The sequence below is a fragment of the Stegostoma tigrinum genome, chromosome 8 (assembly GCF_030684315.1).
Source record: "Stegostoma tigrinum isolate sSteTig4 chromosome 8, sSteTig4.hap1, whole genome shotgun sequence".
Lineage (NCBI taxonomy): Eukaryota > Metazoa > Chordata > Chondrichthyes > Orectolobiformes > Stegostomatidae > Stegostoma > Stegostoma tigrinum.
In genome coordinates this window covers 76,488,267-76,510,761 of record NC_081361.1, presented here as the reverse complement: position 1 = coordinate 76,510,761, position 22,495 = coordinate 76,488,267, and the positions used below count along the sequence as shown (strand labels likewise).

The 22,495-nt window shown below is 41.1% G+C and overlaps 1 protein-coding gene across 1 annotated transcript in view; it reads left to right on the top strand.

Annotated features, from left to right (window-relative positions):
• Positions 1–22,495, top strand: part of LOC125456050 (uncharacterized) — a 122,325-nt gene that overhangs the window by 79,292 nt on the left and 20,538 nt on the right. Inside the window, exons 2-3 of the mRNA XM_059647691.1 lie at positions 12,352–12,440; positions 12,994–13,240. Coding sequence (XP_059503674.1) covers positions 12,352–12,440; positions 12,994–13,240 — 336 coding nt within the window. The remainder of the gene's footprint in view (positions 1–12,351; positions 12,441–12,993; positions 13,241–22,495) is intronic.

Below are 22,495 nucleotides of genomic sequence, written 5' to 3'. Positions count from 1 at the left end.
ATAAAGCACATTTTAATTTGGAATTAGATAATAGATGAAGACTGCATTAGGTTCATTTTAAACTGTACAGCATTGCATATGATTTCATTCATCATTCATTCATAGGATATGGGCATCACTGTCTAAGGCAGCATTTACTACGCATCTCTAGTTAAGAGTCAACCACATTGCTGTGGGTCTTGAGTCACATACAGGTCAGACCAGGAAAGGATGGCAGTTTACCTCTCTAAAAGGTATTAGTGAACCAGATGGGTATTTTCAACAAGACTGGTTAGCAAGGTTAGAACACATGGAATATAGGGAGAACGAGCCATTTGGATAAAGAACTGACTTGAAAATAGGCAAAAAGTGTAGTAGTGGATGGTTACTTTTCAGACTGGAGGTCTGTGACTAGCGGTGTGCCACAAGGATCGGTGCTGGGCCCACTGCTTTTTGTCAACATAGGAGGTATGCTTCTTAAGTTTGCAGATGGCATTAAAACTGATGGTGTAGTGGACATCCAAGAAAATTATCTTGGAGTACAGATTGGCCAATGAGCTAAGGAGTAGCAGATGGAGTTTAATTTAGATAAATGTGTGGTGCATTTGGAAAGGCAAATCAAGGCAGGATTTATACACTTAATGGCAAGTTCCTTGGGATTGTTGCTGAACAAAGAGACCTTGGAGTGCAGGTTCATGGTTCCTTAAAAACAGAGTCACAGGTAGACAGGATAAGTATTGGTCAGTGCATTGTGTATAGTAGTTGGGAGGTCATGTTGTGGCTGGACAGGACAGTAGTTAGGCCACTTTTGGAATACCTCATTCAGTTCTGGTTTCCCTACTATAGGAAGGATGTTGAGAAGTTTGAAAGACTTCAGAAAAGATTAACAAGGATGTAGCTCGGGTTGGAGGATTTGAAATATACAAAGAGACTGAATAGGCTGGGGGTATTTTCCTTGGAGCGTCGGAGGCTGAGGGGTGACCTTATTGAAGTTTGTAAAATCATGAGGGGTGTAGATAGGGTAAATAGCCAAGGTCATTTCCCTAGGGTGGGGGAGTTCCAAACTAGGGGGCATAGGTTTAAGGTAAGAGGGGAAAGATTTAAATGGGACCTAAGGGGCAACTTTTTCACACAGAGGGTGATGCTTGTATGGAATGAGATACCAGAGGAAGTGGTGGAGCCTGGTACAATTGCAACATTTAAAAGACATTAGGTTGGATATATGAATAAGGAGGGTTTAGATGGACATGGGCCAAATTCTGACAAATAGGACTGGATTAATTTAGGATATGTGGGTGGCATGTGGATGAGTTGGACCAAAGGGTCTGTTTCCATGCTGTAACAGCTCTATGACTCTATGACTAATTATCAATAATTTCATGGTCATCTTCAGACTCTTAATTTCAGATTTTTATTGGATTCAAATCCCATCATTTGTCATGATTGAATCTTGAATCATTCAACCCAAGGTTCGAACCAGGGTCTATGCTGAGCCCAGATAAGAATGCAGAAGTGAAATATAATTGTTTTGAATTGCGTTGGAGGTCCAACATAATGGGTTTAGTTTTACTGGCTCTCAAGGTCAAGGTTTGGGGATGGGCACAGTAAAATGGTGATGGAAGGCAAGGGGTGGAATGTAAATATCTAGTTGCCTCCATGTCATCTTGCTGATGCAGATATAATTGCAATGGTCCACTAGCTCTGATGTCAATTGAATGTCTCAAGGGATGAATTAGCAGCCTCCTGCTGGCATTTTACCAATGATGAGGCAAGGGGTTCTCTTTGCCATCTGGGGATGTCACCAAGTAAACATTGGCTGCTTCAAGCTAGCATGGGCTATATAGTTCTCTCCAATCTTTTACATATGGAGGAGCCTCCCTCCCTCCTTCCTACCCAGCAATGGTGGTCCTGCAGCAACATACTCTATGCGGGGCCCCTAATTTCAGTTACCAAGTTCGGAGACTGACAACATTCCATGGCGCCTCTTCTCCTGGGTGCCATCTCAGAAGAAATGGCCACTGCTTCCAGTGCCGCTGTTAAATCTGCTGACTGAGCTGCCAGTTGTCCGATGGACCTGCAAACCCTGGGAACAGGCAGCTAATCTTAATAGTTACAGCAGCCCCGACAGTAGCCAGTTTGCTAGTTGCCAGAAACAAGGTGCAGCCCTGGGTTGAACAGAACACCATGGCTGAACTTGTCTCTGACCTTTGGGCCTGTGGACAGGATCCTCACTAAATTTAGATGTTCCATTATTCCACCCTTGCCCAGAATAATTTTTTTTCCCTTCTTTTGTGGTTCAAAAAAGATTTACAAGGGCGTTGCCAGGATTGGAGGGTTTGAGTTTTAGGGAGAGGCTGATAGGCTGGGGTTAATTTCGCTGGAGCATTGGAGGCTGAGGGGTGACCTTATAGAGGCTTATAAAATCATGAGGGGCATGGATAGGGTGAACAGCCAAGGCCTTTTTCCTAAGTAGGGGAGTCCAAAACTAGAGGGCATTGGTTTAAGGTGAGAGGGGTAAGATTTAAAAGGGACCTGAGGGGCAATATTTTCACATTGGTGTGGTTGGTGTGTATGAAATGAACTGCCACAGGAGGTGGTGGAGATATTAGAAATTTTAAAAGGCAATTGGATGGATTTATGAATAGGAAGGGTTTAGAGGGATACGGGCCAAATGCTGGAAAAAGGGATGAGGTCAGTTTAGGATATCTGGTCAGCATGGACAGGTTGGACCAAAGGGTCCGTTTCCATGCTGTTGAATCTATGACTCTATAATTTCTAATTGCCCTTTTCTTCAGTGGACGATGTGTAATAATTCATGTAGTACCTTTCATCGCTTCCCGATATCCCAGCGTATTTTACAACCAACAAAGTACTGCTTGAAATAGTGTAATTGTCATAATGGTGGAGCTAATAAGCTTTGAGCAGTTTTGCCGTCACCTGTCCTTCTTGCTGGTATTAGTCTAAGCCACTAATACCGTGTGAAAAAAGATGCTCACATGTTGTCTTTGTCAAGAGACAATCTTGATAAACTGTAAATAGTTTTACTAAATATCATGTAACTAGTTATTAAGTAATATATTAGATGCTTGACAGTCTTACTTGAGACATCAGATTCAACTGGAGGGGAAGTGCGCATTTTCACAACTGAAACATTCTAACACAGCATTGGTAACACCTGCAGAAAGGGTTGAGTTCTCCCAGGAATGGACCATCACGGCTTCATGGGCAGTACTTATTTGGTGTTGTCGGTTAACCTTTTCAGGTACTTGTCCTCCTATACAACAGTATTGATTGTAGTAATATACACGTTCTAGAAAGCCTCAAATTTTAAAGTAACAGTAGATATTTATTTTCTCTCTCTCTCTCTCTTTCTCTCTATTTTCCTTCCAATGTCATAAATATGCTTTGGAAAGTTGAGCTTTTGTATCCCCCTTTCCCAAATGCTTTAACTGATTTCATCTTTGCTTGTGCTTTTGTACCACTTTATTCTATTGCTCTGATTTGTGAAGCTTCACTTGGGATGAATGCAAATCATGAAACTGAGCCGGCAGATTATTGCCCTCTTGATTTCTACCTCCGCACATTCTGTGTTTAAGAAATATGCCTGAATTTTGGAAGGTACAGTGAAGGCCAGAACATGCCTCAATACATTGGCATGTTGGTCCTTCACTGAATCTTGTAGCTTATCACTGCCTTTTTGCTGGCATGTGTATTTTAATTAGGAGCAGTGGTTTGTTTGTGGGTTAGCACAAATAAATTATTTCCTGTAACGGTAAGATCAAAAGTTGCCATGCAGGAATTACATACTTTACATACATTTTTATTAGTGCATTAATTGTTATTTTGTTAAGGATTTTTGGCTTTGATTTGTATTGTGAGACGTTTATTTCCAATTTATTTTCTAACAACAACAATATTCAGTCTGGTGGTTCATGAGTAGCAAGCACAAGTGGCAGCGTAAGAAATCATCAGGTGCTTTCAGTGATATTTTTAGACTTAGATAAATTAGTGCATTTTGTGAGGGATAAAAAGGTAGGTGCAATTGTAGTTGTTGTAGTATAAGGAGATAATTCCATAATATCCGTATGGAATTATTCAACCAGTTATGCAAATGAGAGGAGATTGGTTGGCACCTTCACCTCTCAAAGTCGGTGTCATGTTGGGATAACATCCACTGGAGGGAAACAAGTTGTGCGGCAAGAATTACTATTATTGAGGTTGTTAAGGTTTCAGTTGCATTTTTCCATCACTGAGTTCCTTGCATGATAGCATTTGTAATTTTGATAATCCTTTCACTTTGAGAAAAACATGCATTTTTGCACGTCCTCTTGAAGACTCAGGTGAACTGGGCAGTGTTCTGAAAGAGGATGAATTGGTTTCACAATTACGACATTAGTGGATTTCACGAAATGCCCTCATGACAAAAATGCTTTTGATATTTTAATTGTTCGAAATTTATAAAACTGATCGTATGCTGAAATAAGTCTTAACTGTTTGAAATGTGTTTTTTTTGACAGAAAGATCAATTCGTATTGCAATAACAATGATCAAGTACTTATATTGTACCTATACTTACGGTTAAATCATAAACCTTAACTTGCTGTTGAGTTCAGTCAACAACAAAACAATGGAATTCAGCATGTTCTGACTGAGTGGCTGGGGATTGGAAGCCATTTTTATGCAAATTGACCAGCCATCTCTGAAGATTTGCAACTCCTGGCATGTCTTTTTTACCCGTAAATGTATTGGCTTACTTATGTTTTAAGAATGATGCATGCTGCTAATACAATTACTTTGCCAACAAGATTTGGCCCATTAAATGAAAACATCACTTTAATTCACATTAATGTGACAACTGAACCATTGCTGTATATTTATGCAAATCTCAAATTAACATAGTGTATTGTTACTATTTTTCTCTTTTTTCCTCTCTGTGTATATGCTCTCTTTTAATTTCTGTCTTCACAGCTGCCTGGTTGTGGGTTTCTGTTACCACTGTTGCTGTTTACTTTCACTATTGCTCTTGCTGAAGAGCAAGTCTACCCGATATAGTGGAAAATTGCCCAGGTATGTCCTATCCACAAAAAGCAGGACAAATCCGAACTGGTCAGTTACAGTCCTGTCAAACTCCTCTCAGTTATCAGCATAGTCACGAAAGGTGTCATCAACTGTGCTATAAAGTGGCACTTAGCAGTTAGTTGGTCTCTGATACTCAAATTGTGCTCTACTAGGGCCATTTGGTCTTGACGTCATTGCAAGCTTGGTCTAAACATGGACAGACGTATAGAATTAACGACATGAGGTTGAAAGTGACCACCCTTGATAACTGGATTGGTCATATAAATATTATGGCTACAAAGGCAGACCTCCTGATTTACCAAAGCCTGTCCATCGTCTACAAGAAGTGTGTTAGAAATACTGTCTCACTTGTCAGGATGAATGTGGCTTTAAGGTCAATACCATCCAGCCTTGATCAGCAACCTGTCCACCACCTTAAAGATCGACGTACCACCGCACTACTGATGCACAGTAGAAGCAGTATGCACCATATACAACATGCACTGCAGCAAATCGTGACAATCCTTCAACAGCACCTTCCAAACTAAATGTCTCCCACCTGGAAGGACAGGATCAGTAAGCACATAGTAATCTGATTCGCTGCATGTTTCCATACAACCGCCCACTTTTCTTACTTGAAATTATATTACCATTTCTTCACTGTCAGTCAGTCAAAGTCCTGGAACTCCTTCCTAACTGTACCTTGGTTACACCAGAGGGCCTATGGCATTGAGAAAGGTGTCCAGCACCAACACCTGAATGGTAATTTGGGATGGGGTACAAATTCTGATGTTGCCATTGATGCCCATATCCCATGAAAGAATACAAATAAATAAGGAATGTGAAAGATTACCAATCATTGGTGGTGAGAAAGCCAGGGCCTCCAGCCTGGAGCCAAAGAAACCGAATAAATTTGGCAAAGAAAGCCATTGCCAGCAAGCAAGAGACTGCAATCCTTCATCAAAATTTTTTTTGTGATTTCATATTTTTAATGTGTGATTCATGAAGAATCAAATTTCAGACAAGTTTACTTGCAGTTTTGAATTGTGCTTGATATTTACAAGTGAGTCTGATCACTGTTCTTTCCTTTAGCTTCCTAACTCTCTCATTGCCAGAAATAAAGGGTGAAAATTAGGTATTGTTTTGGAGTTTAATTTCCTTAAAAATATATCAGTAGATATTGTGAGATGTATTTTAAGCCTGATATTTAGTCTGTAATAGGTTAATGTTATTAAACTTGTGACAATCGGATAATGTAGGCTTGTATAATATAGGTGTATGCTGGCTAGTAGCCTAAATATCATACCCCACCTGGTGGAATAAAAGTTTAATTCACTTAGTAGAAGCATCATGCAACATGATGTCATTTTTATGAAATATGAAAATTATTAGTGGCCTGATTTCATTTTAACTGCTATGTTTCACAGAGCTGACATTGTAAAATCACACTGAAGATATTAAATGAATTTTTTCTCGGGAAACAAATTAAACATTTTCGATCATGTCACTGAGCAATAATTTACTGAGCACTGACACTGCCTCTGCGATAGCCTAGTGGGATTACTCTTGACTACTACTCCAGACACTCAGGTAACGTTCTGGGGACCTGGTTTGAATCCTGCCATGGCAGCTGGTGGAATTTGAATTCAATAAAAATCTGGAATCGAGAATCTAATGATGATTGTGAAACCGTTGCTTATTGTCAGGAAAAACCAATCTGGTTCACTAATGTCCTTTAAGGAAGAAAATCTGCCAACCTTACCTGATCTGGCCTTCATGTGACTCCTGATCCACAGCAAGGTGGTTGACTCTTAACTGCCCTCTGGGCAACTGGCGAATGGGCAGTAAATGCTGGCCCGGCCAATGCTACCTACAGCCCATGAATTAATTAAAAAACACAACTGAACTTTATGTCACATAGTTAAGTCCACTTTTTTCCAGAGCTTGCCCAGTTAATTACTGACAAAATGCTAGATTAGTATATGGTGTAAATAAAAGGAAACTCAGAAGGTCTGGCAGTACTTGTGGCATGAGAAACAGAGCCAACCTTTCAAGTCCATCAAAACATGAACTCTGTTTCTCTCTCTCCACAGAATTGCTACCGGGCCCACTGAGTTTCTTCAGCAATTTCTGTTATTGTTTCACATTTCTGGCATCTGCAGTATTTTGCTTTTATTTGATGGTATTAGTAAACTTTGTTAACCATGGATTTGTTGCTTGTGAATATCATCCCTACAAATATATTCAGCTGGTTTCCATAAATTGACTCTTACCCATGTGCATTTTTTAGTAATTGGAGGAGCTGACTTCACAAGTCAGAACATATGCCAGTATTAAATAAAGGCTTTTTTCCCAATCTCACAAGCCAATCTGCAAACAATTAAAATTTGTTTCTAACTTTAATTTTGTTTTCATAACCAACTATTATTTTGCATACCAGGTAAGTAAGTTAATGATGACTTCCCAACTCACGCATTTCCCAACCAGTCAGTATTGAACTTGGAATCTCTGCTGCTACCACGCCAGTATGTTATGAAGATCTCTATTATTCATTGAAGTCTTGTTCATTAGTGCAATTGGATGGGCAAAACTGCCATTTTCCTGTTATACATGGCAGTTATGCAACTTGCCATTTCCCTTTCAAAGAAACGCAATAATCCATTGTCTTGTTTCAGCATTTTCTGTGGTCAGAAAATCACGTGACAAGATTCAAAGAACAGTGTTCTCCTGGTGCTCTGAAAAACTCTTTCTTCTCATCACTAGAAGCACAATTAGCTGTTCAAGCATCTCATTGCTGTTTGTGGGACCTTATTACTTTCAAAATCATTGCTGGCTTTTCCTATGTAATGGTACTGACTGCACTTAAAAAAAATAATAAAATAGCTGCAAATTGCTCCAATCCTGACAAATGTGCAAAAATACCAAATAAATGCAACATTTCATTTTAATATTGGCTTTTCTGAAAGATTGCACAAGGCCACTGATAAGTCAAGCAGCTGCCTCATTCCTAGTGAGTGGCAAAGAACAGCATGAAAGTGATGAAAACATGACAGGTTGTGGGGAAAATCTTTGTGTCATACACTCACAGAACAGGTACTAAACTTAAGAATTAGTTTGGTTGCCTTACTTGAGAGGTTTTTTTTCAGATCTGTCACCTTGTGTGTTTGGGGCTAATTGTTTTTATGTTCCGGTATTGGTAACAATATTCACAATCAGCTATTTTCTGTTTAGTTTTCTGCTAACTTTTTTTGAAAAGGGCCATTCGATGTCAGAGAGGATGACTTTCTTTCCTCACTGCAGAATAAGCTTGAATGCAGCATGAGTGAATGTCATAGTGTGCGTCCAAAAATGTTTGTAAGAAAGAATACACCACTTACATTGTTTTTGAAGCTTTTCAAATGAGCCTTTTGCTGTTGACCTCAAGCGTGTAAACTGTGCATTATCTGTATGACTGGAGGTTCATTCTACATAGTCAAAATATGCTGGTCATTAATATTATCAGTATGCAATCATACTGAGTGTATTTACAGAAAGCACTTCTATTGCACAGTTTGCCTTGATTCATTAGTGCTCAGTACTCATCAGCTGTGTGTTGAAAAGCTATGGCATTATCCAAACACCACTTAAGGAACTATCCTGAGATCATTTGCAATAGCTAAAAATACTTTCAATACCTGCAGCAAAGCACACAAAGGGTAAATTTCTGCTTTTGTGCCTCTGTCAGCAAATCTCCTTGTCAGGATTACAAATTACTGTTGTGTGTCCCTTTTTGTGCCTGCTTCCTCTTTCTGCCTTGACGTTTGTAGGAATATACATTCTACCAAAGCTGACAAACCTCAAGTGTATCTCCCAAGTGACTATTTTCCATGGACAAGGTCAGAAAGTTAATGGCAACCCTTGTCAGGCTTTCCCTTCTGGTGGAGCCGTGGGTACAGCACATCAGAAAGGTTGAGAGGCTGCAATTTCTGAACTGTCAGCTGTGACAAGGCTCAGGTAACAATGAAGAACCTCGTCACTTTACCATCAATCTGTCTGGATTAATACTTAACCCTCAAAATGTCTTAAAAACACATAGTCTTGTTGCATGCTTATTCTTGTACATATTAGCTGCCATGTTTACTACATTCCAAGAGGGGTTATACTTCAGAAGTACCATACATATAATATGTGTAAAAATTGATCTTATGTAGAAAGTGACCCATAACTTTTGGCTTTAAAATTTAGTAATTTTTCACACACCTCATGTAAAAATTGAGCCTTTTTTTTAGGGATCAAACTGCCTTGCTCCATCCCCTCACTGCTTCCTGTCTACACTTTTGATCTCCCTATTTGAGAAACTATATACTGGCACTGGAGGGAGTGCAGAGGATGTTCACTCGATTGACTTCAGAGTTGAGAGGGTTGGCTTATGAAGAGAGATTGAGTGGACTGGGACTATACTTGTTGGAATATAGAAGAATGGGTGGGGATCTTATAGGAACATATGAAATTATGAAGGGAGTAGATAAGATAGAAGCAGGGAGGTTGTTTCCACTGGTGGGTGAAATTAGAACTAGGGGGCATAGCTTTAAAATAAGAAGGAGCAGATTTAAGACTGAGTTGAAGAGAAACTTCTTCACCCAAAGGATTGTGATACTGTGGAATTCCCTACCTAGTGAAGCAGTTGAGGTTACCTCGTTGAATGTTTTTAAGGAAAGATAGATTTTGAACAGTAAAGGAATTACGGGTTATAGTAAATGGGTGGGTAAGTCCACGAAAGGATTGGCCATGATCTTATTGAATGGTGGAGCAGGCTCGATAGGACAGATGGTTAAATCCTGCTTCTATTCCTTATGTTCTTATGTTCCACCAGGATCAGTTCACATGTGCCCCAAAACGTAGAGGTGCTGACCAGGAAAGCACAAGTGTGAATCTGCCTGTCTGCTGGAATCTGTTTGAATTGATGCTCTACTAATATTCCCATCATGTACCGTCCAAATCACAGCCTTCCCCTGAGGAGGTAAAGCCGCAACCAAACAAACTGTTGATCCTCCCCGCTGCACTGGGACTCTAGAACTAAACAATGCAACCTGTCCAAAGGTGACAGTCAGTGAACAGCAGCAGGAATGACTGCTGATAATCCTCTTTGCTGAGGAGCAAATGTAAGCAATTGGGAGGAGGAAACCTGAGTGATTTTTCTGACCTCTTGCTTAGAAGGGCTGAGGTCAAGTGTATTGCTGATTTGCCTGTGATCTGCTAAGTCCACAGAGATCCTAATAAATCCAGGATGATCCTGTCCTTTCCTCAAGGCCACACTTTATATCAGAATTTTTTTCTAACCAAGTGTTACTTGTTTGATTAATGCCTTGTGAAGTGCATTGGCAAATTTTAAAGTGCTATAGAAATGCAAGTTGATGAGTTTCATTTTGGCAGAAAAGTATTTTTAAATGTATTTAAAATTTTCTTTCTCTTTTGATTAATTGAGTTCTCTAGAGTCAGAAAGGTGATACAATGCAGAAGAGAATCTTTTGGGCCTATTATGTCTGCATCAGATCTTCGAATGAGCGTCTTTACTTATTGCCAATTTCCAGCGTTTCCCCTTAACCTTGCATATTATTTGTATCTAAATAATCATCCAATACTCTCTTAAATGCCTCAGCACCACCAGCCAGTAGTACATTATAGTTATAACATTGATTTGTAAAAATGCTTAGTGTAAACTTAATTTTCAGAGAAGACGAAATAAACTTGCTGTAATGTCCATATTACCTGATGTCAGGGGAGAGCCAACAGCACTCATAAAGCTGTATTTAAATGCAACTAATTATTCTGTTTAAGCTAGTGCATGCTTAGGGAGCATAAGTAGAAAATGGGATTATAGATGAAGAAATGGACTCATGGTAACAAAACTTGACAGACTCAAAAAATTGAAGTGATGGCAATTGAGAAATTCATCCAATGGCTACATAGGTGGGGCAGTGTGGTGTTTGCGGTGGAGAAAAGTCACTATTCAGTGGCAGTAATGCAGTTAAATGTGTGAGATAAGAGCAATGAGCAAAAAAAAAATGAGAAAAAAGCTGTTTGTTCGAGGGCACTATGTTATTTAGAACTTGAATGTAATAAATGTGGGAATGAATTGCAGTTTACAGGGCATTAACATGTTTCCTGATTGTGCCACCTTTCATGCCTTTGGTCTGACTTCTCTTCTCCTTCCACTCCTGAAGATTTACCAGATTCCTGCATGCAGCCATTAACAGTTAACTGTCTCACCTACTAAATGTCCATTCCCCCTGTGTGAAACCTAAACTGTTAATGTTGGCAAACTGTTTAGCTATGGAGATTATGGAAGATGAGCTGGTGCTTGTCCTCAGTGGGTGCTCCTGTTCACTTTTCACATGAATTAATGGATAGTATTTTCACTGCATTGTTGTTACCATTGTAATTTAAAGGCAATGGAGGAAATTGGTTTTGAAGGTTATTAGTTGTCAATGGTTTAAACTACTTAATGTCAACATCTATTCTATAGAATTCCTGATCCAGCCTTAAATATAAATGACATCTGGCTGAAGCATAAATACTTGCCCAGTGATTTCTAAAAGTTTAATTTCACTTCTCTTGTACAACATGTTTTTGTTCAATACTTTCTCTTGTCATCGTTGAGATGCCATTGCTAATTGCATGGTTTAGAGGCTATGACTCGACAATCTATGAAATTGCCTGTTATTCTTCAGTTTATAGAATCCTGTAATTCCTACATAATTCTAATCCATGCATAGTATTTCTTGCTGTGCTGCAAAGACTCAACATCAGTTCAGCTGAAATACTGAATTGATTAAAATCAATCACTCCCCATTTTGTATCGAAATATATTTAACTTAAGCATGAAAGATTTGTTACCTGGCCAGATTGGATCCTTTTAAGACCACGGCCATTCTTTGTGAATTTGTAAGTGTTAAAAATTTAAGGAAGGAATTGGCAGGGCTACTCAGTGATTTGAAAACTAGTGTGATCTACAGATTATAGGCACTGCTGCTGTTACACGGACCTTTGCCTGAACCCATTTAAATTATCATCTGTCTGCTCCAGTTTAATAACCTTTGCTTTGTTTATAAGTGATGCAAAACCTTGTTTTAGTTACTTGTCATCATATGACCCAACACCTCATCTATCTCTACCAGAGATTACTGTTCATAAAGTAATAAAATAGGATCATCGGTTATTCACTGTACGAACATAGGCACAGTTAATTGCTTCTACAGATTTCACTTAGCTTGGAACTCTCTTGAGGACTGGAAACTTTAATTTTGTTTTCAATTTAAATTTTAATCTTTTTAGACAGGTGCAAGCAAGAGTGTGATGGTGTCAATCTGATAGATTCAGGAGGTCTGGCTGATTTACCCATAAAACCTCTGAGAAGATGGCAGGTATGAATTTTTTAAAAATCAAGCCAATTCTTCTGAGGCCAAGATTTTGTTATAATCTGATGTGGTCTGAAATCCTGACTGTTGCAAACCACTGTCCCATCCACCTTTCTCCTCTTCTGGAGGTCAGTGAATCTCAATCTGTTGTATTTTGAAAGACTGCTGTAAACTTTAAACAATCTGCTTCGGGTGCCTCTGCACATGAGCCAGCCCTGTGCTTTAACTACTTTGCAATGAGAAATTGGTTATCTAGTTCTTTCAGGCAGACTGAACCCTTCTGACAAATATGCTTAATGCAGCCAATATGTCAATGCGATGATATAGCCCAAACCTAGCGTAAAATTCCAAATGATTCTGTTTGTTGCTGATAGTTTGCTTTGAAGGGGAAGTTGGCTCATTTTCTTTGATGTTGTTCCAAACCTTCTTGAACTTGGCCTTTAGAAATAAGCCTCATTTTGTGTCAAAGCTCTGAATCCTGTCATATGAGAGCAAAGGAGAAACATTTCTGTCCGATTTGATCCTTGAAATGTTATTTATTATGGCTCTTATCTTGAAGGCTACTTACTGGACACTGGCCATCTTTCTATCCCTGATTGCCAGTACAATTGCTTCATCCCAAGAGGAGAACAGGTTTCCAGTGAATAACCCACGAGCCAGACAGATACCAGCTCAGGACAAGAAAGTTTCCATCAGTAGGATTTCAATGGAAAGCCAAGAACCTCTGGAGAGTCAAGGATCCCTGAAAAGTGAAACAGATGAGAGCAGGGAATTGCCAACTCAATCTGTCTGGGCTGCTGCGCATTGTAAGTATAGCAAATTAATCATAAAACATTGTGAGGCAACTGTTAATACTTGAATCAATAGAAGCAACTCAAAAAAACAAATTTAATCTCTGTGAAGGGACTATATTTGTAGGACAACAGGGAAAAGGCAAGGTGTGGGTCTAAGTGGGTAACTCTAATAGAGAGGTAGAATGGGAATGATGGTAAAATCAACAACCATTCTGTGATGATTTTACAGTCTATTTCACTACATAGCATCTGTTGGCAGAGAAGGCAATCAACTTCAACTCAGACTATCATCAATAGTGCTCTGTAATTACCTGCTGGGAGATGCACAAAAATAGATTTGTCTTCTGACTAACTTCCCTTTATATGTAGAAAACTCTTTCCTTTCATTGGTTCTAACCTTTCTCTCTTCTAGTTTGCAGTGAATTGAGAGCATAGCATCTGAAGAATCACAACCAGATGTCCCACCATTAATTATGATGTGGAGGTGCCGGTGTTGGACTGGGGTGAACTAGGTCAGAAATTGCACGACACCAGGTTAAAGTCCAACAGGTTTATTTGAAAGCACAAGCTTTCGGAGCTTCGCTCCTCCTTCAGGTGTTAGTGAGAGAGGCAGTATCAGACACCGAATCTATAAGCAAAAGATCAAAGGGTCACTCCACTGATGAGGTTGTATTAGATGAACCTAAGATGCTGATAAATCTTTAATCATTTAGAAGATTTTAATTGATTAATATGTATATGTAAATCTCCAAATTCCTTTCAAGTCACTACCCTTTGATCTTTTATAAATTTTGTGTCTGATACCATAACCCTCACTAACACCTGAATGAGAAGTGAAGCTCCAAAAACTTGTGCTTTCAAGTAAACCTGTTGGACTTTAACCTGGTATCATGTGATTTCTGACCTTGTCCACCATTAATTAATAATGGATTTCGAATACTGCATTCAATTCTGGTCTCCCTGAAAAAAAGAAAGATGTGAAACTTGAGAGGTTCAGAAAACATTTACAAGGATGTTGCCAGGGTTGGAGAGTTTGAGCTATAGGGAGAGGCTGAATAGGCTGGGTCTATTTACCCTGGAGGTTGAGATGTGACCTTGTAGAAATTCACAAAATCATGAGGGGCAGATATAGAGTGAATAGCCAACGTCTTTTCCTCTGGGTAGTCAAGTCCAAAACTGCAGGGCATAGGATTATGTGAGAGGGGAAAGATTTTAAAGGGATCTTACACAGAGGGTGGGGTGTGTATGGAATGAGTTGACAGAGGAAGTGGTGAAGTCTGGTACAATTACAGCATTTAAAAGGTATCTGGTTGGGTATATGAATAGGCAGGGTTTAGAGGGAAATAGGCCAAATGCTGTCAAATGGGACTAGATTAATTTGGGATATCTGGTCGGCAGGGACATGTTAGATCAAAGGACCTGTACAGCTGTTTGACTCCACGGATGGTAGTATATGCCATTCCCATTTTCCAAAGGGCTCTTTTTGAAACTTTCTTAGACCATAAGATATAGGAACAGAATTAAGATATTTAGACCATTCAGTCTGCTCCACCATTCCATCACTCTAAACCCCATTCTCCTGCCTTCTCCCCATAACACTTGATTCCCTTACCAATCAAGAACATATCCATTTCTTTCTTAACTGCACTCAATGTTTCGCTTTCCACAACCCTCTGGGGCAATGAGTTTCACTGATTAATTACCCTTTGACTGAAGAAATTCCTCCTCATTTCAGTCTTAAAGGGTCGTCCCATCACTCTGAGACTGTGCCCGTGGGTCCTAGTCTCTTCTGCTAGTGGAAACATATTCTCCACATCCACTTTATCCAGACCTGTCAGTATTTTGTCAGTTTCAATCATATTTCCCCTCATCCATCTAAACTTCACTAAATACAGACCTCATATGACAATCCCCAGGATTATTCTTGTAAAGACTCTCTAAACACCCTCCAAGGCCAACACATTCTTCCTTTAATATAGGGCCCAAAACAGCTCACAATATTCCAAACCTTGTCTGGCCAGAACCTTAAACAGCTTCAGCAGTAAATTGCTCCTCTGGAAACGAATGCTAACGTTGTATTTACATTCCTGACTGCCAATCGAACCAGCCTGTTAATCTTAAGAGAAACCTGAACTAGAACTCCCATAAACCTTTGTACTTCAGATTTCTAAGATAATAAAATGTGAGGCTGGATGAACACAGCAGGCCCAGCAGCATCTCAGGAGCACAAAAGCTGACGTTTCGGGCCTAGACCCTTCATCAGAGAGGGGGATGGGATGAGGGTTCTGGAATAAATAGGGAGAGAGGGGGAGGCGGACCGAAGATGGAGAGAAAAGAAGATAGGTGGAGAGGAGAGTATAGGTGGGGAGGTAGGGAGGGGATAGGTCAGTCCAGGGAAGACGGACAGGTCAAGGAGGTGGGATGAGGTTAGTAGGTAGGAGATGGAGGTGCGGCTTGGGGTGGGAGGAATGGATGGGTGAGAGGAAGAACAGGTTAGGGAGGCAGAGACAGGTTGGACTGGTTTTGGGATGCAGTGGGTGGAGGGGAAGAGCTGGGCTGGTTGTGTGAGGCAGTTGGGGGAGGGGACGAACTGGGCTGGTTTTGGGATGCGGTGGGGGAAGGGGAGATTTTGAAGCTGGTGAAGTCCACATTGATACCATTGGGCTGCAGGGTTCCCAAGCGGAATATGAGTTGCTGTTCCTGCAACCTTCGGGTGGCATCATTGTGGCACTGCAGGAGGCCCATGATGGACATGTCATCTAAAAAATAACATGTCCATCATGGGCCTCCTGCAGTGCCACAGTGATGCCACCCGAAGGTTGCAGGAACAGCAACTCATATTCCGCTTGGGAACCCTGCAGCCCAATGGTATCAATGTGGACTTCACCAGCTTCAAAACCTCCCCTTCCCCCACCGCATCCCAAAACCAGCCCAGTTCATCCCCTCCCCCCACTGCACCACACAACCAGCCCAGCTCTTCCCCTCCACCCACTGCATCCCAAAACCGTCCAACCTGTCTCTGCCTCCCTAACCTGTTCTACCTCTCACCCATCCCTTCCTCCCACCCCAAGCCGCACCTCCATCTCCTACCTACTAACCTCATCCCACCTCCTTGATCTGTCCATCTTCCCTGGACTGACCTATCCCCTCTCTACCTCCCCACCTATACTCTCCTCTCCACCTATTTTCTTTACTCTCCATCTTCGGTCCACCTCCCCCTCTCTCCCTATTTATTCCAGAACCCCCTCCCCATCCCCCTCTCTGATGAAGAGTCTAGGCCCGAAACGTCAGCTTTTGTGCTCCTGAGATGCTGCTGGGCCTGCTGTGTTCATCCAGCCTCACATTTTATTATCTTGGATTCTCCAGCATCAGCAGTTCCCATTATCACTACTTCAGATTTCTGATGCCTTTCCCAATTGAGAAAATAGTCTATGCCTCTATTCTTCTTACCAAAGTGCATAACCTCACACTTCCACATTGTATTCCACCTGCAACTTCTTTGCCCACTCTCCTAGCTTGTCCACATCATCCTGCAGCCACCCTGCTTCCTCATCACTACCTGTCTCTCCACCTATCTTAGTGTAATCTGCAAACTTAGCAACAATGCCCTCAATTCCTTTGTCTAGATTGTTACTGTATAATGTTATGATCCCGACACAGGGCCCTGAAGAACGCCACTAGTCACCAGCTGCCATTCTGAAAAACACCCTTCGATGCCTACTCTCTGCCTTCTGCCAGTTAGCCGATCTTCTTTCCATACCAGTACCTTGTCCCTAAAACCATGGCTCTTATTTGGCAACTTTCTGTGCGCCAATTTGCCAAAGGCTTTCCGGAAATCCAATAGATCATGTCTGCTAGGTCTCCTTCGTCCAACTTGCTTGTTAAATCCTCAAAGAATTTGAACAGATTTGTTGCACATGAAGCTGTGCTGATTTGGCCCTATTTTACTGTGCTGTTCCAAGTACTCTGCAAAGTCATACTTAATGGATTCTAAAATCTTAATCTAAAATCTTACAATGACCCAGGTCAGGCAAACAAGCCTATAGTATCCTGTGTTCTGCATCCCTCCTTTCTTAAACAGGGGGTGTTACATTGACTATGTTCCTAATCTTCTAGGACCCTCCCTAACTCCAGTGATTCCTGAAAGATCACCACCAACGACTGCACAATCTCTTCAGCTATCTCCTTCAAAACTCTGGTGTTTACTGCATCTGGTCCAGGTGATTTATCCACCTTCAGACCTTTCAGCTTTCCAGCACTTTCTCCTTAGTGATGGCCACTACATGCCCTCTGACTCTCTTGGAGTTGTGGTATGCTGCTGCTGTCTTCCACTGTGAAAATTGATACAAATTACCCATTCAGTTCCTGTGCTATTTCTTTGTTTCCCATTATGACTTCTTTAGCCTCATTTTCCAGTGGTCTAATGTCCGCTCTTGCCTCTCTCTTACTAAAAAAACTCTTGCAATCTTATTTGATATTAAGAGGTAGCTTGTTCTCATATTTCATCTTCCAGGCTCCTAACTGAATTTAACTTATTCTGTGATAATGGGAACTGCAGATGCTGGAGAATTCCAAGATAATAAAATGTGAGGCTGGATGAACACAGCAGGCCAAGCAGCATCTCAGGAGCACAAAAGCTGACGTTTCGGGCCTAGACCCTTCATCAGAGAGGGGGATGGGGAGAGGGAACTGGAATAAATAGGGAGAGAGGGGGAGGCGGACCGAAGATGGAGAGTAAAAAAGATAGGTGGAGAGAGTATAGGTGGGGAGGTAGGGAGGGGATAGGTCAGTCCAGGGACGACGGACAGGTCAAGGAGGTGGGATGAGGTTAGTAGGTAGATGGAGGTGCGGCTTGGGGTGGGAGGAAGGGATGGGTGAGAGGAAGAACCGGTTAGAGAGGCAGAGACAGGTTGGACTGGTTTTGGGATGCAGTGGGTGAGGGGGAAGAGCTGGGCTGGTTGTGTGGTGCAGTGGGGGGAGGGGATGAACTGGGCTGGTTTCGGGATGCAGTAGGGGAAGGGGAGATTTTGAAACTGGTGAAGTCCACATTGATACCATTAGGCTGCAGGGTTCCCAGGCGGAATATGAGTTAACTTATTCTGTGCTGGTTTTTAAAGGCTTCCCAAACCTCTGACTTCCCACTAATGTCCACCACATTATATGCTTTTTCTTTTGCTTTTATGCTATCCCTGAACTTCTGGCAGGCATGGTTGCCTCATCTTCCCCTAAGTATGTTTCTTCTTCCTTGGGATGAATTTCTGCTGTGTTTCTTGAGGAGTATTTTTTTGATTTTTAGGGCTTCTGTTTAATTCTGACTGACTCCTTTAATAGGTAATGCAATCACTTGTATTCGTGTTGATTCTTTTCTTGAGGTTTCCTCCTTTCGATAAAATTGCAGAGAAGTGAAATGGAGAGACAATAAGAGCTCATCCAATCTGAAGCCAAGGGTAGAGTCACGGAGTTATACAGCATGGAAACGGTCTCTTCAGGCCAAAACGTCCATGCCAGCCAGGTTTCTCAAACTAAACTAGATTTTTGCCTGTATTTGGGCCATATCCCCCTAAACCGTTCCTATTCACGTATCTGTTCAAATGTCTTTTAAATGTAGTAAATGTACAATTACTGCCACTTCCTTTTGCAGTTTGTCCCACGTACACACCACCCTCTGTGTAGAAAAAGTTGCCCATCAAAATTAAATTTTCGCCTTCTCATCTCAAACCTATGCCTTCTAGTTTTGCAATCCCCTACCCTGGGGAACAAAAACCTTGGCTATTCATCCTATCCATCCATCTCGTTATTTTGTAGGCCTCTGTAAATTATGAGGTCACCCCTCCAATGATAGTTAGATTGAATTTGTGTGCCAATTGTATATCAATACTTGATTTTAAAAAAATCCCTTTATTTGTCAACAGTGTGAAATAGTCGTTCAAAACTAGAACGGAGAAAATGTATGGAATGTGAATAACAGCAGTTTGGTTGAAATGAAAGTTTCCATTATAGCCAAATTATTGAATACTTACCTGTAGAGTCTAAATATATTATTAGACATTTACTCCTTGATAAAAATTTGATTTATTTACAATAATGTTTTTTTCTTCCTGCATTGGATGGACAGGCCATTTGTTTCCCATCCCTAATCACAATCAAACCCATTGGACCTCTTGGCCATTTTAGAGGGCATTAGGAGTCAACCATGTGTCTGTGTGTCTGGACAAAAATGTAGGCCAGACCAGATTAGGATGGCGGATTTCCTTCCATATAGAACATTAGTAAACATGATAGATTTTTCTGACAATTGACAATAGCACCATGTTTGCCATTTAAAACTTTAATTGGAGTCAAATTTCACCTTCTGCAATGGTGGGATTTGAACCATGAGCCAGGAGCTTTGCATTACCAGTCTCATGACATTGCTGCTACACAACTGCCTCCATAATTGTGCAAACTGCAAGACAGAAATGAAGCAAAAACAGAAATTTCCAGAAAATCTCAGCAAGCCTGGTAACTTCTGTGAAGAGAAATCAAAGATAGAAATGAATTTGGTTTGCTTAACACATTTCATCTCTATCAGTTACTTTCACTGTCAATCATCACATTTCTTGTTCTTTAGCTTCTATTTCATTTTTTTTCAAAATTGGATTTTTCTTTTATTGCTATAAAGACTGTGGGTTAATGCATATGAGTAAATGCACCAGAGTGACCTCAATCTTTCAGCTTTACATACATTTAGTGCCAGTATTACAAGATGATGTCCATCCCAACAATACAGCATGACACCGCTGGATTATATACATCATGCTTCGGTTAAAGGAAGCAAGGTGTCACCACTTTTATCTCCTGTGCCTCATCATAGTCCTCAACCTTCCTCCTGCAACAATAACTTCTGCCTGTGATGGATCAGCAAAGGTGTGAGAGAGAGAACCCATTAATGGAGATGCTGGAGCAGCAGCTATGGAAAAGTAATCTGTGAATGGAGAAATAGCTCCCCATAATGTCTGTTTCCTCCACCTACTTGCTGCTCCTCCAATCAAACTATGTTATTTCACCCTCTATACCTTGAGTTGTTCACTCTTGGACCAGAACAGCTGTAAGGTATGGAATTATTGTATGGAGGCAGCTTTTCTTGAATCTGTTGCTCTTGTCATTACATTTCTGCAGGTGACTGGTGGTGTGTTGGGGGTGAATTCATCCATCAGATGGGATTATTTTGAACCCAGATATGGCATGAGTTATGTCCGGAATAAAAATATTCTGTGCTAGGGAAACAGTCCTTTATTTAAACATTAAAAGGACTTCCTCACTGAAAACTATGGTGAATTCTTTTCCAACTAGATTTATCGCGGTGATCTATCAAGCTAAGTTTACTCACAATCAATTTGTTAGAAACCATGCATCCTTGAGTTGTGAACTTACGTAAAGATGTGGGGAGCTGGGTTATCTTGATTCTAATTCACTTTAGAATCTATGCTATGAGGAGAGGGAGTTATTTTCATCTGCTCTTTCTATGCTGGATTCCAGCAGAGTGGGTGTTCTGAATTCAATTCATCATGCATCCATCAGTGATTCTGCTTCCAAAACTGTTAGACCTATTTTACGCACGGTTGAATGTTTCTTTTCATTTGAGTCAATTTCATATATTATCAAAGTAACACTGAGGCAGTCTTAACTTGATTCCCCATACCCACAATTTGGTAAAGTAATAATAAATCTAAAGAGGGAAAGGCCAGTCAGCGCAAAAAGCTCACTTAAACCATGAGAAAATGTGTAATTACTATATAATGAAAGCCAGTTTTCACTTCTATTATTCAGCATAAACAGGTCAAAGTGGCTTCAATATATAATTTGTAACATTACAATCATTGCCAAAGAGGCAAGCAACAAATTATAAAAGTGATATAACAAAATGTGGGGCTGGATGAACACAGCAGGCCAAGCAGCATCTTAGGAGCACAAAAGCTGATGTTTCAAGCCTAGACCCTTCATCTACTTGGCCTGCTGTGTTCATCCAGCTCCACATTTTGTTATCTCGAATTCTCCAGCATCTGCAGTTCCCATTATCTCTGACTTGGTTTCTAGGTGGTTGACCAAGATGGAGACAGAGAGGTCCAGAAAGGTGAGAGAGGTGTTAGAGATGGTCCAGGTGAACTTAAGGTTGGGGTGGATGGTGTTGGTGAAGTGGATGAACTGTTCGAGCTCCTCATGGGAGCACGAGGCGGCGCCAATACGGTCATCAATGTTCCGGAGGAAGAGGTGGGGTTTGGGGCCTGTGTAGCTATGGAAGAGGGATTGTTCCATATAACCTACAAAGAGGCAGGCATAGCTTGGGCCCATGCGGGTACCCATGGACACCCCCTTTGTCTGTAGGAAGTGGGAGGAATTGAAAGAGAAGTTGTTGAGGGTGAGGACGGGTTTGGCTAACCTGATGAGGTTGTCAGTGGAGGGGGACTGGTCGGGCCTGTGGGACAGGAAGAAGCGGAGAGCCTTTAGGCCATCTGCATGGGGAATGCAGGTGTATAGGAACTAGATGTCCATAGTAAAAGTGAGGTATTGGGGATCAGGGAATTGGAAGTTCTTTATTGAGTTATTTGTGAAGGTGATCAACCAGGTAGATGAGAGTAAACCGGTTGATGTGGCGTATATGGATTTCAGCAAGGTGTTCGATAAGGTTCTCCACAGTAGGCGATTGTACAAAATGCAGAGGAGTGGAATTGTGGGAGATATAGCAGTTTGGATCGGAACTTGGCTTCTGAAAGAAGACAGAGGGTGGTAGTTGATGGGAAATGTTCATCCTGGAGACCAGTTACTAGTGGTGTACCGCAAGGGTCGGTGTTGGGTCCACTGCTGTTTGTCATTTTTATAAATGACCTGGATGAGGGTGTAGAAGGATGGGTTAGTAAATTTGCAGACGACACTAAGGTCGGTGGAGTTGTGGATAGTGACGAAGGATGCTGTAGGTTGCAGAGAGACATAGATAAGCTGCACAGCTGGGCTGAGAGGTGGCAAATGGAGTTTAATGCAGACAAGTGTGAGGTGATGCACTTTGGTAGGAGTAACCAGAAGGCAAAGTACTGGGCTAATGGTAAGATTCTTGGTAGTGTAGATGAACAGCGAGATCTTGGTGTCCATGTACACAGATCCTTGAAAGTTGCCACCCAGGTTGACAGGGCTGTTAAGAAGGCATACAGTGTCTTAGCTTTTATTAATAGAGGGATCGAGTTCCGGAACGAAGAGGTTATGGTGAAGCTGTACAAAACGCTGGTTCAGCCG